This window comes from Polyodon spathula, chromosome 37 (genome assembly GCF_017654505.1).
Source record: "Polyodon spathula isolate WHYD16114869_AA chromosome 37, ASM1765450v1, whole genome shotgun sequence".
In the NCBI taxonomy this organism is placed as follows: Eukaryota; Metazoa; Chordata; class Actinopteri; order Acipenseriformes; family Polyodontidae; genus Polyodon; species Polyodon spathula.
This window is the reverse complement of record NC_054570.1, coordinates 814,044-829,623: the sequence shown is the minus strand read 5'-3', so window position 1 is coordinate 829,623 and position 15,580 is coordinate 814,044. Positions and strand designations below refer to the sequence as shown.

The window sequence follows — 15,580 nt, the reverse complement described above, 5'->3', positions numbered from 1 at the left end:
TTCATCAGTGCACACAGTGGCTATATTTCTCATTCTATTACACAAGGGGTTACAGTATGTATGGCATGTGGTTTACTCCCACAAACAAATAGGAACAATTAAAATACAAACAAAACAAGTTACCATCTGGCAGCTGTAAGCAAAATGCAGTCACTTTGTAAGGGAAATGCCCTGGGAAACAGACAACAGCGTGAGCCTATTTGCAAGAAATAATAACATGAAGAGCACAAAATACAAGCTCATATTGGCTCTCATCTGAACTGTGGCAGTCAAAAATATGAGAGGAACCCATCCTGCTTGTCTGGTTCCTCCTCCTTCTGTCACCTCTACATACTGATTGGTCAGCACATGTTGGAGGCTTCCTCTTGTCACATAGCTGGGCTGGGTTTGAATTATTCAGCTCTCCTGCAACTTTCTCTTGGGTGAAATCAAGAACTCTTGTTCTCTCGGCCAAGAAGATTGCTGTTAGCCCCTGACTGGAAGCTAAAAGATGAAGGCAGCACCCCCTTTTCTGGACCGCTGGCTTCCCCTCTGTTCCACTCTGCTTCTCCTCAGCACTGGCAGTGCAGCAGGTAAGAGCAGCAACAATTATTATTCATTTAAACATGTTTTTAAAATAGGTACTCGTACAATTTGTGTCACCATATTCTTCAAAATACTGTAGCTAGTAAGCAATACTGAAACATACGCACTAAAAACATACTTGTTTTCAATTGACTATAACTTATAATAGACTACTAATAAAAAAAAATCTGAATCAGGAAATAGGAGGGATTTTTTTACCCCTGATATTAATTTGTCAATCTGGCTAAGAGGGTACAGAAATAAATGTACTATAAGCTGTAGTGGACCACTTAATTATAATGAATATTGTGGTGCAGTCTGTACATAAATATAAAAAATATAATGCTTTCCCTTTAGTCTCTGGTAGCTGTTTGTAAATTAGTACCACCATTGCATTTGAAGATGGAAATCATTTTCTATTAAGGGACATGTGATGTTAAATTAAAGGGGGTCTGAGAGCACCAAATACCAGACCAGTCATTCTACATTCATTCCTCTGTCCAAATACAGGCCTTTGTGTGCTGTTTATCATTCCCTTGCTTACTCTATCAGAGTTAATTTTGTATGAGCTATTCTGATTAGAGTTTAATCAATTGAATATATTACGAATAATTCTGAGTGTTTCGCAATGAGAAATTTCCAGCTTCAATTTGAATTCTGAGTGCTTCACAGTGAGAAGCATCCAACTTCACTTTGACACTGTTTTATTTGGAGTCACACATGTGGCAAAGTTTCAATAAATTATAAACCAGTTCCAAATATGAAAACTTAAAAATAGAATAACTTCCTTGATTGTTTGGTGTAGAACTGGAAAGATCAGTTTGGTAGTTTTCAGGCAGTGCTAACCAATCATTAGCATAAAAAAAAACAAAATAATCTTCAATAGAATAAAAATGGGGACGAATAAAAATACTGCTTGTGCTAATAAGAGGATATTGACTTTAAAATATTGGTTAGCACTCCATGAAAGAGAGGCTAGTGATAATAACAGTAGTACAAATATGGATAAATGGATTTTAAAATCTTTGAAGGGGTTATTGCATAATATTCTTTGCAGTTTGAAATGCAATGTAGTATCATAGGAATATGATTTGAGTCAGGGTATTGTAGAGTTAACTCAGATAGCCTAACCTATGTTTGTAAAGGCACAAATCAGCCATTTCACTGTCAAATACAGAGTGTCAGTCTGAGAGAGCGACGAGTGAGTCAATGCTAAAGACACGCTGCTGGAGAGGTGAGAAGTTTAAAGCAAATGCGTGTTTTTCCTGCAAGATGCACTTCCTTTGAAAAATTGGGCCTTGTTTTAATTATTGCTGCTTTTTAAAGATAAACACCCAATGTAGCCTTTGAATCCTGATGAAAATTAAACCTGTGTTATGTGAGAAAATATGGTGGTAAATCCTTTGTGTTTAAAATAAGACCCTACCCCCGACATTTAAGAGACAAAACATAAACTAAAGAGCTGTGCTAAACAAAGAGACCAGTTTTATTTGTATATGATTAAATAGGAGACACATTTACTCCTAGAATGTACTACTAGCACCAGAGAGCATGAAGGAGCTCCACTGCCATTCTGGTTTGTTTGGCTGCAGTAATGGTTGAAGTACCCTCAGTGTTGGATACCCATATATAACCTTATTTTGCAAAATAGCAAAATGAAAAACAAATTTAGAAAAGCACATGATCTTTAATTTGACCAGTTTGTTTGTTTTGTTGTTGTTTCCCAGACAGTAGCTTCTTGAACAGCCCACAGAACATGACTATAGCGAGGGGCACCACGGCTCTTTTCACTTGTGCTGTGCAGGCTTCCCAGATAAAGAATGACTCATTGGCTATTGGGTTCAAAAGCAAGAATGCTGGAAACTACAACATGTTGAAGTGCCGGGGTGGCACTAAAGATATAACGATGGTGTCTAACGTTGAAGGCAGATGCAAGGAAAATGGTGGGACACTGGAGGCCAGTTGGAGAATCCCAATTGTTCTGATGTCTGATAACGAGACCATGGTGATCTGCGATGCCCCTGACATGAAACGCGCTACAGCCTACCTTGTTGTATACGGTAGGGTTATTACCTTTCCTGGGGGCTACTGATTAGAGCTGAGGGACTGGGAGGTACGCAGTGTGGCATAGTGGTTAATGCTTCAGAACAATGTAACCAGCGATAATTGCACAAGTAAAAGCATATTTGATTGCTATGAATACCTGACTGAGACCCTGCCAAGATGTTTCAACTGATTGAACAGAGTTGCTGTATTTTTCACAGATAATAACCACAATCAAACGATCATCGGCTGCGCCATCGGAGGCTTTTTTGGGATTATCATCGTCTTCGGCTTCACTTATTTGGTCTTGAAGAGGTCGGAGAGGTTCCAGAAGTGCCTGAGTGAGTACAGTCTACCTGTTTGAAGAACAAGAGGTAGTTCTTAGAACTTGTGGGTAGAGCTGAGGTAATGCGAAGTGCCACTGCACTGAATATGTGACAAGACCTTCTTTTTCTTCCTCTTTAGAAGGGAAACCTGTTGATGATGAAACCACAACTACATACACCATGTAAGTGACAGAGGGTTTATTCTTATTTTCACATTAATCACTTCCACACTTCAACCTTGCAAACTAATCACATTGAACCAGTGGTATCTGACATTCCCTTTACGCCATGTTCCCTGGGATGCTCTCTTTTTGTTCATTTCCATTTATACAAATCCAGGCATGGAAGATGCAGTAAGGGGGCCGGCTGGAAACTATTGACCTCCTGACAACATGAAGCAGCAGCATAAAGAATACAAACTTTGCATGCACTTGACACATTGTATCATTTTTTGTTTTGCATCTTGAGCATGAAATGAACAATAATTATCTCTGCACTTTCCATTCTAGAATCTTCAATGGCAACTTGTTTAAACAATAAAACAGAATTTATTGCAGTGCTTTGTCAAACCATAGTTAATATTTTTATTTCATTCATATTTCACAGGTGATGTGAAATTCTCTGTATCGAAGAACCTGAATGCGATCTACAAACATTGAATTGAAATAACAAATTGCAAACTGACCATCATACAATGATATGTATGAACCAATTCACAAAGTTTTAAAGAAAGATTTTATGCGTCTTGATCTGCATAGGTTGTATCAATGTAATGTGCCCTCCAGGCGGGCCATCTGTCTCTGAGCAAGCCTGTGTATGGTGGCATTTCTGTAACTATTTAAATTACCACTAGGGGAGCACTTGGGTTTTACATCTGTAATGTCTTCCTCCCTACAAATATGTGAGTGGCTTTAGACTTTATTAAACATGCCAAATACCCAAATGATGTTTATAAGCTGTTGTAGGATAGTAATAAACAGATTTAAAATGTATTGTACACATTTAGAATGTATCTAGTACTGTATTCCTTTAACTCAATAGCTATTTAAATAATATGTTTATTAATAAAGTGAAGTTTGATATTGTAGACTGTTGTTGGCTTTTTTAACACCAGTCAAGACCATTCTTATTGCAGTTGAATAGAGAACTGTAATTTATTTTTAGAATAGACATAGAAGTTATAACTTTGTAAAAGTGACCTCCTGTACCTGCTGTGTTGTGTGTCATATATTATTCATCTTTCTTATAAATTAAAATAATCCACTTTAAACTATAGCTTTTCATAAATAATATATGTCTGGATACTGTTTCCATTAATACAAAATATAATTACAAATCTATCTTCAAGCTCTGTTAACTGGTATTTCCAATAAAGGGTCATAAGAATATTCTTAAATATGTTACTATTAATATTTCCATTATAAGGCAGTGTAGTAGTTAGCACTGATGCCTCACAACATCAGGGTCTTGAGTTCAAATCCAGCGTAGGAGGGTCTGTCTGTGTGTAAGTTCTCCCTGTGTTTGCATGGGTTTTCTCTGGGTACTGCAGTGTTCACAATGCAAATGTTATTGTCAGTAACTTTCCAAGCCTCTGTGAAGGCTAGTTTCCAGGGAATGATGAATAATTCCACATTGGGGAAAAAGACCTAGAATGTATTTTTAAAACCTAACTCTTCACCTCCACCAGGGGGCAGGCTTACCTCAAGCATGTGACTGTTATCTTTTACTTCATTGAGCATTTACCAGAGCAAAGTCTGGGGAACACAATGTGAGCAATTACATTAGCAATAATATCAACTTACCAGTGGATACAAACTGCATATATATATATATATATATATATATATATATATATATATATATATATATATATATATATATATATATATATATATATATCTTCCAACACTGTAACAGGACGCTGTACAATAACCTTGATTAGAGAACAATAAGTCACAGGTTAAGAATGTTCCAATTGACTCCTTCACACACAGAACTAAAGGAATCAGGGGAGAAATGTCACATAATGAAAACACATATCCAGAAGTGTCATTAAACACATATGCATTTAACCAGAGGAGATAGACAATTACCTAATTATTGGTGAAAAGCCCAATTTTACCATTCAGAGCAATTCTCCTTATTTTGTTGTAATACAGCTGTTGTAAACACAGTTATCTATTTCCTCTGAGTAAAATAAAATGTAATTCTCTTTCTCACACAAAACACTGAGGGCAGTTTAATACATGTGCAGAATACACTGAGGGGAGTGCAATACATGTGCAGAATACACTGAGGGGAGTGTAATACAGTTGCAGAGTACACTGAGGGGAGTGTAATACATGTGCAGAATACACTGAGGGGAGTGTAATACATGTGCAGAATACACTGAGGGGAGTGTAATACATGTGCAGAATACACTGAGGGGAGTGTAATACAGTTGCAGAGTACACTGAGGGGAGTGTAATACATGTGCAGAATACACTGAGGGGAGTGTAATACATGTGCAGAATACACTGAGGGGAGTGCAATACATGTGCAGAATACACTGAGGGGAGTGTAATACATGTGCAGAGTACACTGAGGGGAGTGTAATACATGTGCAGAGTACACTGAGGGGAGTGTAATACAGTTGCAGAATACACTGAGGGGAGTGTAATACATGTGCAGAATACACCGAGGGGAGTGTAATATGTGCGTAGAGTACAGGTGTGTAGGAGAGGGCTACTCTATAATGTTGTGGTGTACCTTTACATTAAGTAAAAATACATTTAAAAACTAGCTTTCTGCAATGTAGTGTCTGAATTTTTTTAAATGGGTGTGCTTTCATAAAAGAACAGTGTTAGCCAATGTTTAGACCAAGTTTAGTAAGATTCTGGGAAGGGATCATTTCTTAGGGAGTTTTGGACATTCTCCAGACTATAAATAATCTTTTATTAAAGTCCGTAGGCTCAACTGTAGCAGCTTAGTTCTTTCTTGAAGCCATTAAGATTGTATTCTTTTCAGAAAATGTGTCTTTGCTTTTGTACTTGCTTTGCCTTTTGGCCTAGTTATGTTTTTTTCTTAAAAAAGAGCTGCAGAAATTAAAACTGGAATCTACATGAATAAATTTCCTTGTGTTTAAAAGCCTCTCTTTTATAACAGCTCTTTCTTGGTCAGATGGTTCCCATAGAAACAGGAGGAGTGAAATGTTACAGCAGTTTGCATATTTCAGATATAACACAGACTGCTTGAATTAAACAATGGAGACAACAGCAACCACAACAAGGATGTTGCCTAGCAACGAGCTCTTCCCAGACAATTATAGTGCATTCCACATTGCCAGCAATAACACAGACTCTGAGGGACTCAGAACAGTGAAACTGTTAAGAGCTATTGCATAGTGTTTTCAGCAGTGTCACACTTTAGCATGTAGCCTTCTTACTAAGTTCACAGTAAAGCTTGACATGCATTAACCACTATGATTCTCATCTCAGAGACCTGTGACACCACTATATGTAATAAAATCGAATGACACTTGTTTCAGTCAAGCGCAGAGTGCATTCTACGCTGGTTGCTTCTGAGGTGGTATTTTGGTATCTACGCAGCCCTCTGTGTTTAATGGAAAATGTTTGACCTTGAAAAAGGACATTCAGTAGTTTCCAATGAAATACAGATTTGTAATAGACCGAATTATCTCTCTCTCTCTCAAAAAGGAACTATAATAAAGTAATTTGAAACTACCTGTTCTTTAACAAGATTTGTTTCATTTTGAGTATTCACAGCAATATAACTCCACCTGAGTCTGATACGCTCTTTCAATACATCATCATCTCAGTTACAAGGGTATCCTTGTGGAGGCACGCACAATCCAGATACTGTTATGCAATACTATACAATACATTTACATACACATATAACTAAAAGCTTCAAACTGAGTAAAAAAAAAAGAAATTCAATCCTTGTATTTCTTCATAAACATAGAATGCCTCTATTTTAGTCAGATGGGCATTCCATGCAAAAGCTACTCTGTATGGAAAACCAAGCTTGCTAAAATGTGACTTGCAAAGTTCAAACTGTTTCTGTGATCTAAAAGACCTGGAAATCCCCAGAAAGCCAGTAATAGAGCCTCCTGTTTGACAACCCTGACTAATGCGTGGGTTCAGATAGCCCTTTAGGTTGCAGGGACCAGATCTGCTCATGTGTTTAGCACAAGTGTGGGGTACAGTATCAGGACCATTGTTTAATATTGAGTTGCCACTGGCACTGATATGGTACCATGGCATTGAAAATGAGTTAGCATGGAATGCCAGCAAACCCATATTACACATTATCTAGGTAAAAAAACAATGACTGGATTATAAGAAAATTCTATAATATTCAACCAATATTTTGTTCACAGGGTTTACAATGACATATTGCAAATAATTTTTTTTAAGTGCCCAACTGTTTACCATAAATATGTAATTGAAACATGACTGAACCAGAACAGTTAACTAAACAGACTCAATATATGCATTGTGTCAACATTAACCTTTAAAAGCCACATTAACTCTGAGCAACAATAAATAATGAATTGACTGGCCTCCTTGTTTCATAACAAACAAGATCAGAGGTATACAGACAGACACCGTTCCAGATAAAATTGCCACCAACTTTATTATATACAAAATATCTATTTATTATTGTATCCAGAAACACATCTAGTTTATAATAGTGCCCTTGTACCAGAAGGCTGGATTATTTCACAATTATACAATTTCCACCACATACTGTACAGAAGCAGCCCAGTTAAAATTAAGCTTAAGCTGTGTAATGATAGATTTGGAAAAAGTACCCACAGTGGTTCCAATTATTATTATTATTATTATTATTATTATTATTATTATTATTATTATTATTATTATTATTAATAATAATAATAATAATAATAATAATAATAATAATAATAATAATAATAATAGTAGTCGTAGTAGTATTAATAATATGAAAGTCCTGCTCTAAAAAGTCTAAGATTTGGAAATAAGTCTGTTTGACCTTGAGGTCAATATCATTCAGGCATTCAAAGGCCAGTAGCTACTTTGCACCAAACACTTCCAGATTTACACATGGAAGCATGTTTATTGTGTGGTCCAGGCAGCTTTAATATTATAGACAGCAATTATGTAGGAAAAGTATGTGTCACAAACTGCAAGTCTTTTTACCATTTAGTATCTCAAATTCGTGTAGAATCCTATATAGGTCACAGCCCCTACCCTAATCCTGCCCCCTACCCTACCCTACCCTAGCCCCCATGGGGGATTGGGGTACCCTACCCCACCTCACCCCACCCCCCCCGAAGAACTTCACAAACTATGGTTGTGTTGTTTTATACTAATGATAAATGAAATGACTAACGTGCCTTGCATTATGTCAGAAGTTAGTGCCAACTTTCCTTTAAGACTATTTCCACGGTCTGCCAAAAATGAGTAAATAAAGAGAAAAGAAAAACTCCAGAACCTGGAAGAAGTGAGCCTGTAATAATCCTGCAGTTATAGCTCTTAAAGGGAGAGCAACGAGTCTTCAAAAAAGTATTATTTTACCCACCACTCTCACACTATAGGATACCATACGTGCCTAAGTTCTATTTATAAACCCTAACTTGTTAGCTTATGGAAAGCCATGTCAGCACTTCTTTCAAGAAGCACAAGAATGGCAATATATATTTTTTTGCATGTACCAAGACTAACCTAGACTTCCCATGAAGTGTCAGGCTGTGAAACCCCTACTTACTCAAATGGATATATACAGAAGATTTTGAGCAGAAATGATGCCCAAGAGAAAACTATAGAGCACTCAGGGGTGAATTTCCTAACAGAAATCAGGGCCCTGTGTGTATTGTCATTCCTGGAATGCTGCTGCACATTCCTCCCTAACCCTGCTAAGAGAGCGAATGCTGCCACTCCCCCACCCCCTTCATCACTTCATGTGCTGACATGTTAAGGAGGTTGATCCAATCCCATGCTTCAAGTATTTATTAAAGTCACAGAGCTGAAGAGGAGGAGGGAGAGTTTTATGTTTCCATGCAGGTTTGGTTTCCATCCATGGATTCCATGCAGAATCACTTCATTATAAAGGCACTGGCTGATTCTGAAGCTGATTGATTAACCCTGCAGATTGACTCCTAACCTCAATGGAAATGTTTAGAAGCACATTCTGCACGATCAGTAATGAACTTGGTAAACTCTCAATTCTACATTTGAGGTGAATCTTTAAGGAACTTTGGGCCATATGTTGAAAGTGTTTTTTAAAAAAGTGTAACTTTTTTGAAAGGAGAATATTCCAGAATAATGTTACAATATTAGAAACAAAGTATTTGAGAGAGTGTTTAAGAGACTTTAAATATGTGGTTTAGTTGTTTAGTAAAAATGGCTGGTGTTTTATTTATAAAATATGAGTTAACTAATCCTGGAAGAAGCTATTCACATTGTGAAACACTTCATACCATTCAATTCATACAGTGAAACACGTCACACTTCTCAATTACCTGCAGGTGAAACAGACACCTCGCTCTGCTCCTGTGAAAGTGAGAGTCCCACATCACGACCATTGCACCTGGCTTCTCAATCCCTCTCCAGGCTCATTAAGTAAAAGAAAATAGTAAAATAGTTTTTAAAAATACATATTTTCAAGATGAATCATAATTGATAAACAGTATCTCATAGTTTTCAAAATGAGCTACAAATTACAACTAAGATAGACAGATTGATAGATAGATAGATAGATAGATAGATAGATAGATACTACAAGTACACAGAAGTTTTAAGAATTTTTTTCTTTGTTTCTTTTTAAAATAACATTGGATGCTTTTGCCTGTCTGATTTATTAAATAATGAAAGATTAGGCAACATAACAAAATAACTTACATTTTTAGTGTACCTCTGTGAATATGAAAAAAGACATGGGACAGTAACATTACAATCAAGCAAATACAGCAGAGAAGGCCATAGAAGCCTGGCTACCACGTTTTAACATAAGAAAATTACTATTACTAATTTCCTAAAACTCCCCCCCCCCCCCTCCCTCCCTCCCTCCCTCCCTCCCTCCCTCCCTCCCTCCCTCCCTCCCTCCCTCCCTCCATCCGATCCTCGGTAGAAGCCAGAACTCCTCAATCCTGGAGCCAATCCACGAGGGCTTGAAAAACACCACAATGAAGCTGCCCTTTAACAAGCCCCTATCACCCTCAGCTGTGTCAATTAAACCAACTTGCTTTGTGTGTACAAAAGGGCGTCGGCAAGTTGCTGAGCAAACAGGCTGTCCTTCCTAGTGTTTCAGTTCAGATGCAACACTGTCTCCTGGTGTGAGTTCCACTGGAATCGGGTGAGTGCCTTTCTGTTTCTGATTTTTTAGTCATTACTGTTTCTAGACAACCATTAACTTGCTTTAATATACTACCTTTTAGTAGATTCAATGTCTTCCATTATGGCCCTTTTGTGCTTTGATAAAGAGCCCTTTCACTGCTGATTACCAAGAAAAAGACTGTTGCATGTGACTCTGCTTTGTGAAGGCCTGCTGAATTAAGATATACAAGCAGTTCTTGTGCCCACAGTTATAAATGGTTCTGTTTCACTTTTCAGTGTGTTCTGGTAACATTTATTTCTCTCTTTTTGTTTTCAAACATGTTTCTATTGTACTTAAATGAGCATTTACTTGGTTTTAAGATGATGTATTACTTTTCATATGAAGCAATAAATTACCAGCAAAAGTCTCTATTTTCCTTAAGTTCAGTTGAGGCATATAATCTGTGCTTCAATTATTCCTGAAGTTTAATTATATAATCTACAGTTCAGTGTTACTAAAACATAGGCACACGTTTGGATGGGTTTTCTCTTATAAATCTATACCCTGTTGTATTTGGAAAAGTTAATGTATTCACTTTAAAAGCTATCTAAAAAGGGGAGTGAAGAATACTTAAGATTTATTTAAACATTATAGTGGTCAAACAGGCTTGTAGGTGCCCTTCAATGTGTTGGTTGAATTCAAGATTATTCTTTTGCTTCATTGTATGGTATACTGCAGGACATGGCCCAGGTGGAATATTCATATATATATTTGGTGCATGTAGAAGGTGAGGGACAAATGCACCTCAATCCTGACACAAACGCTGTTGGTACTTCTAAACTGAGAATTACCAATACTATATCCCTTGGTGACAAGCTCTGTTTGTATGTCAAATGTGTATTTTTACATTCTGAGGATCATTCATCCAGTTAGTGAAACTTGGCATGTGTTTTTTGATAGTTTGAGACCTAGTGTAGCTTGAGTTCTGACCTGTGATTTAAAAGTTGTAATGAAGACATACAACCTTAGAACTTGAAAAAAGTTCTATGCTTTTTGACAAAGCATCCTATATAATTTTTTTTATATGGGCTTGGGTGCAATTCTAGTAGCTGTCTATAATATGTTAACAAAGGTGACCTTGGCAAGCACTTGCGTACATCATTTGCTCTCCTGTAGTTTTGGAACAGATATAATGGGGGGGGGGGGGGGGGGGGGGGAGTTGTATTTGTTATCTAGATGCTATAGGTGCACACATTTGTGGAAATTTAAACATTCATCTGAATCTTAAACCCATGCACTGCATTGTGTCCTTTTATACAGAAGTTGTGCAGCAGCTTTTATAAATACTGGATCACTTTTCTGTCCTTCAAGGTCACCTAGTCCCCCACTAACCGTGATCTTAGACTAATTGATTTAAAGAAATGTCATTAAACACACTTTTTTTTTAAATCACACTTCGGTTTGAATACATTTACTGCATTATTTAACATTCAGGCACATTTGATAATCATTTCTTTCCTTTACTGGGAATGCTTCCTTCCTTTATCTAGCTGACCAAGTTCATGAAGGTATTTACCATTCCCATGATTAAGTGCTCCGGTAGATTCGTTTCAACAAAGTCTTTGTCAAAGTCATTTAATTGTTTTATATATAAATTGATTGGTTATACAAGGAACGATTATCAAATCTGTTTAAAAGAGATGAGGCGCTTAGTTAAATTGCAGTAAGGTTAGTAGAAAAATTACAACTGTAAAATCAGAGGGCATTGTTCTGTGCAAATGAAAGAAAGCAAACTACTACAGCGGTGCAAACTTCATCGTATAGTGCCATTAAAATACCACGATATTAACCAGAACAATGAGACCTAACCCTGTTATCGCCAGGTTCGCTGACCCCGCTACCTCATTTTGTAGTCTGTATAAAATTAAAGTCCAATCCTTCTTGCGAAGTAGCGTCTGATGTAAAATATCAGTAATGGCAGCAATAATGGCCTTTGCAGATTCAGTCACAACGTAGTTATGCTGCTGTGATCAGAATAGAGGTCTGATCGGTATGACTGGTGCAGCCACACTCCTAATAAGGACACATGTATTTTGTATGCTTGGAAATGCAGGGTGAAGCTGTCTGCAGTATAGATCTTCAAAATTTAAAGTTGTCTTTGCAGTTATATAACATGTTTTACATTTATTTTCGGTCAGGTCCTGCTGAAGATGGCTACAATCGCAGCCTTGCTTATCCTAACAGGTAGGAGATGTATTTGTTTGGAGAGCTTCCGGTTGGATGGTATTGCATCGAAATTTCTTAGCAGCACTTTGGAGGATGTGTTGATCTGATTGAACACTTCAGTGATCAATCAAAATGCAAATGGATCCATGTGCCCCCTCTAATGCTTTGTTCTGAATGCAGAGTCCCTGCCTTCCCTTGCTGCACTGCTTTGGAACACATTTTAACTTCTCTTTTTTTATATTTATTTTCAGTATTTGTTACCACTTTAAAAGGAGCTACAGAAACGGGTAAGATATATATTTTCTGTAGGGCAGTGCTGTAGGGACAAGGGTGTACCTCAATTTACATATTTTTAACTGGAATGAAGTATTTTAAACTTCAAACAATTTTAAAGATGCACAGACGTTCTGCATGCAATTTTTAAAGGTCAACACTTTTTATACTGTGAATAAAGTTTTGGTGAGTGCTTGTAACTGTTAAAGATTTATATTGTGGTATTGCAAATATGCCAGATTTTTTTTTTTTTTTTACAGCAGAGAAAACAGACCCCTTTACGTATGGTAAGTCCACTCCTTTTCATAGATAACCATTTTTCTAGCTGATTGCATACATTTGATATGTACAAACACCAAATTAATAATTTAATCTCTAATTTACTGTTAAACGGGGGTGGGGGGGTCTAAAATAAAAGCTGCTTGTGGCACCTGTAATATATGTAAACATTGATGCTTTGTGAAAGACTGACCACCTCTGTCAGATGAATGTGTGTGTTCATTATTTCAGATTTCTGGTTGATTATGTTTTTTTTTTTGTTTGTTTTTTTTTTTTGTGTCAACTCAGACTACAGTCAGCTGCGTGTGGGAGGTCTGATCATGGCTGCTGTCCTCTGTCTCATTGGCATCTGCATCCTCTTCAGTAAGTACCGCAAGGGGGACAGCTGCATAATCTTAAAGATCAAAGGGCAAAGAGATTCAATTGAATTGGCCACTAACAACCAAACCAGATGGGTTTAATGGCCTTATCTTTTGTAAACTTTGTTCTAATGGACAATACAATGTGTTTTATAACTCAAGTGAGTTTAGTAACCTGGGTCTGTGTTCCTCTTTTTGCAGGTAACCATTGCAGGTGCAAATTCAAACAAGACAACGGGTATTAACTAAATTAGGTTATGTTGTGTCCTTGTGTGTTCAAAAAGCAGTTCTGATGCCAGCCTTTTTTTTTTTTTAAATCCACTTTTGTGAATACATTTGTGTGTTTTTATAAAAGTGACCAAGCTTTCAGTAGATTATTCACTACATAAATTGTACAAACAGCACGCTCTAACCGGCCCATAGTTATTTGTATGTATATAAGAAATACATTTTGGATAAAAACTCTTGTCAACCACACATTTACTCTGTAATCAAGAGGTTTCAAATACACAGTCTATCATTGACTCTTACCTGTACAATAAAGGATGGGATGGGATGGGGTGAGGCTGAGCCAAGCCAAGTTTGATTAACAGTTTCTCTCTTTTTGCAAGTTCCTTCTTCCAAAAACCCTTATTTTCTCTCCCTTGCAGGAAAAGGGCCAAAGGCACTTCTGCTACAACTGAGCAATTGCTTTCATCTCCAGGTATAACAGATTTCAGCTACAATTTCCTGTTGTCACAATGTCACTGTTTATGGCAATGCATTTTATTGTATTGGCTGAATAGATCTAATCCAATCCGGAGTTTCAAATGTAGTAATTACATCATAGTTTTTATTTTAAATTTCAATTTTAATGTTAAGAATATTAGTATAACAAACATGCACATCAACCTTAAATATATGGGTGGGGTGGCATCTACTTTCCTCTCTGTAGACCTAGGTTCACATACAAGGTTCACAAGTGGAATACATTCAGTGGTCTCAGCCCTGCGAGACAGGGCATGCATGTCTCTGTGCTTGAGCAAGGCACAGAACTGAGACACACACCAGTCATTTTGCAGAGTATTTCTCTCTTCTGTGGGGTATTTTTGTAACTTCTAAAAAAAAATTTTTCTCTCCATCAGCCCATGCTAGCGAGTGCTGAAACTACAGAGCAGGTCCCACAACAAACATGGTCTCTTGCAGCTACTGTTTTGATGGTGATAGGTCAAGGGTATAATTTTAATCTTTTTAAAATTTGTAGAGACCAGAGGTTCCCATCAAAGGGTACGGATGCATTCTGTCGACGTGATATGTCTAATATTTAATATCACAACATGTACACTGTGCTTGGATCTTTGTAGTAAATTTGGACTTATTTGTATTTATATTCCAATAAAGTGTTTCTTCTCCTCTTTATCACCCCCCCTCCCAATAAATATCTGTAAATTTATTTTGTGCAAACATTCATAACATTAAATTGTTGGTTGGACCCAGGAATCTGAAATTAAACCCTGGTGCTTATAGTGCACAATGCTAAAGCATCAGGCAAAGAAAGCTGTCCCCCCCCCCCAACTTTAAATGTTTTAAGGAAGTAGACATCAAGCAAAACAACATGATAAAATTTGCCATTTCTTTTCCTACATTAAAAAACACAGATTCAATCTGGCATTTAATATTTTTATGCTACTGCTGCCACCCAGGGGAGACCAAGTGCACTGCTCTGTCCATGCAGTACTTTAGAAATAACATGTCTTACTACATTGTCACTTTGATTTGATCAAACATGCTACAGCAATTTGCTGATTAGACATATAGAACCCACATGCACATGCTTTGATTTTACCAATAAACCCTTGACTTGCTTAATTTATATTCAGTACCATCATTCTGAATATTTATATTATTACTTGAGCAATATAACCTGTCCAGTGATTTGTCACAGTGTTCTATATTTCAATTCCATGTGAAATTAATGAAAGCCCGGAGATCAGAGATGAAGTTGCTGCTCTTGTGATAAGGATTATTCCTTCAGAGGACAATGACTATGTATACCAATATTTTAACAACAGTGCTGCAGTGTGCAAAAGAAAATATCAAACACAATATGTTGCTCAAAACTGTGCATTTATATTTATGTATCCCCCTTCCCAACTCTTTGTTCCTACTGGCCATGGGAATTGGGAAAACAGCGCAAATTGTTTTCCCTGGATCCATCGGAGAGCTATGTTC

General features: G+C 37.0%; 1 protein-coding gene and 1 long non-coding RNA gene across 3 annotated transcripts; one reads left to right on the top strand and one right to left on the bottom strand.

Annotated features, from left to right (window-relative positions):
- Positions 1-2,880: 2,880 nt before the first annotated feature.
- On the bottom strand, positions 2,881-9,908 carry LOC121304273. The gene is made up of 3 exons (XR_005947933.1): positions 9,818-9,908; positions 9,439-9,530; positions 2,881-2,963 (listed from the first exon to the last, which is right to left on the bottom strand). It is a non-coding gene; the product is annotated as an uncharacterized LOC121304273 (long non-coding RNA).
- Positions 9,909-10,053: 145 nt separating this feature from the next.
- LOC121304270 (phospholemman-like) lies at positions 10,054-15,020 on the top strand. Of its 2 annotated transcripts, none has more exons than XM_041235306.1 (8): positions 10,054-10,271; positions 12,431-12,476; positions 12,710-12,745; positions 12,992-13,018; positions 13,299-13,373; positions 13,571-13,583; positions 14,020-14,072; positions 14,494-15,020. In XM_041235306.1, the coding sequence occupies exons 2-8, from the start codon at positions 12,443-12,445 to the stop codon at positions 14,511-14,513; spliced, it is 258 nt and encodes an 85-aa protein (XP_041091240.1). In that variant the 5' UTR covers positions 10,054-10,271; positions 12,431-12,442; the 3' UTR covers positions 14,514-15,020. The 2 variants fall into 2 exon arrangements, with proteins under 2 accessions (XP_041091240.1, XP_041091239.1); XM_041235305.1 differs by having other exon boundaries at positions 10,067-10,271; positions 13,571-13,607.
- The last annotated feature ends 560 nt before the right edge of the window (positions 15,021-15,580 follow it).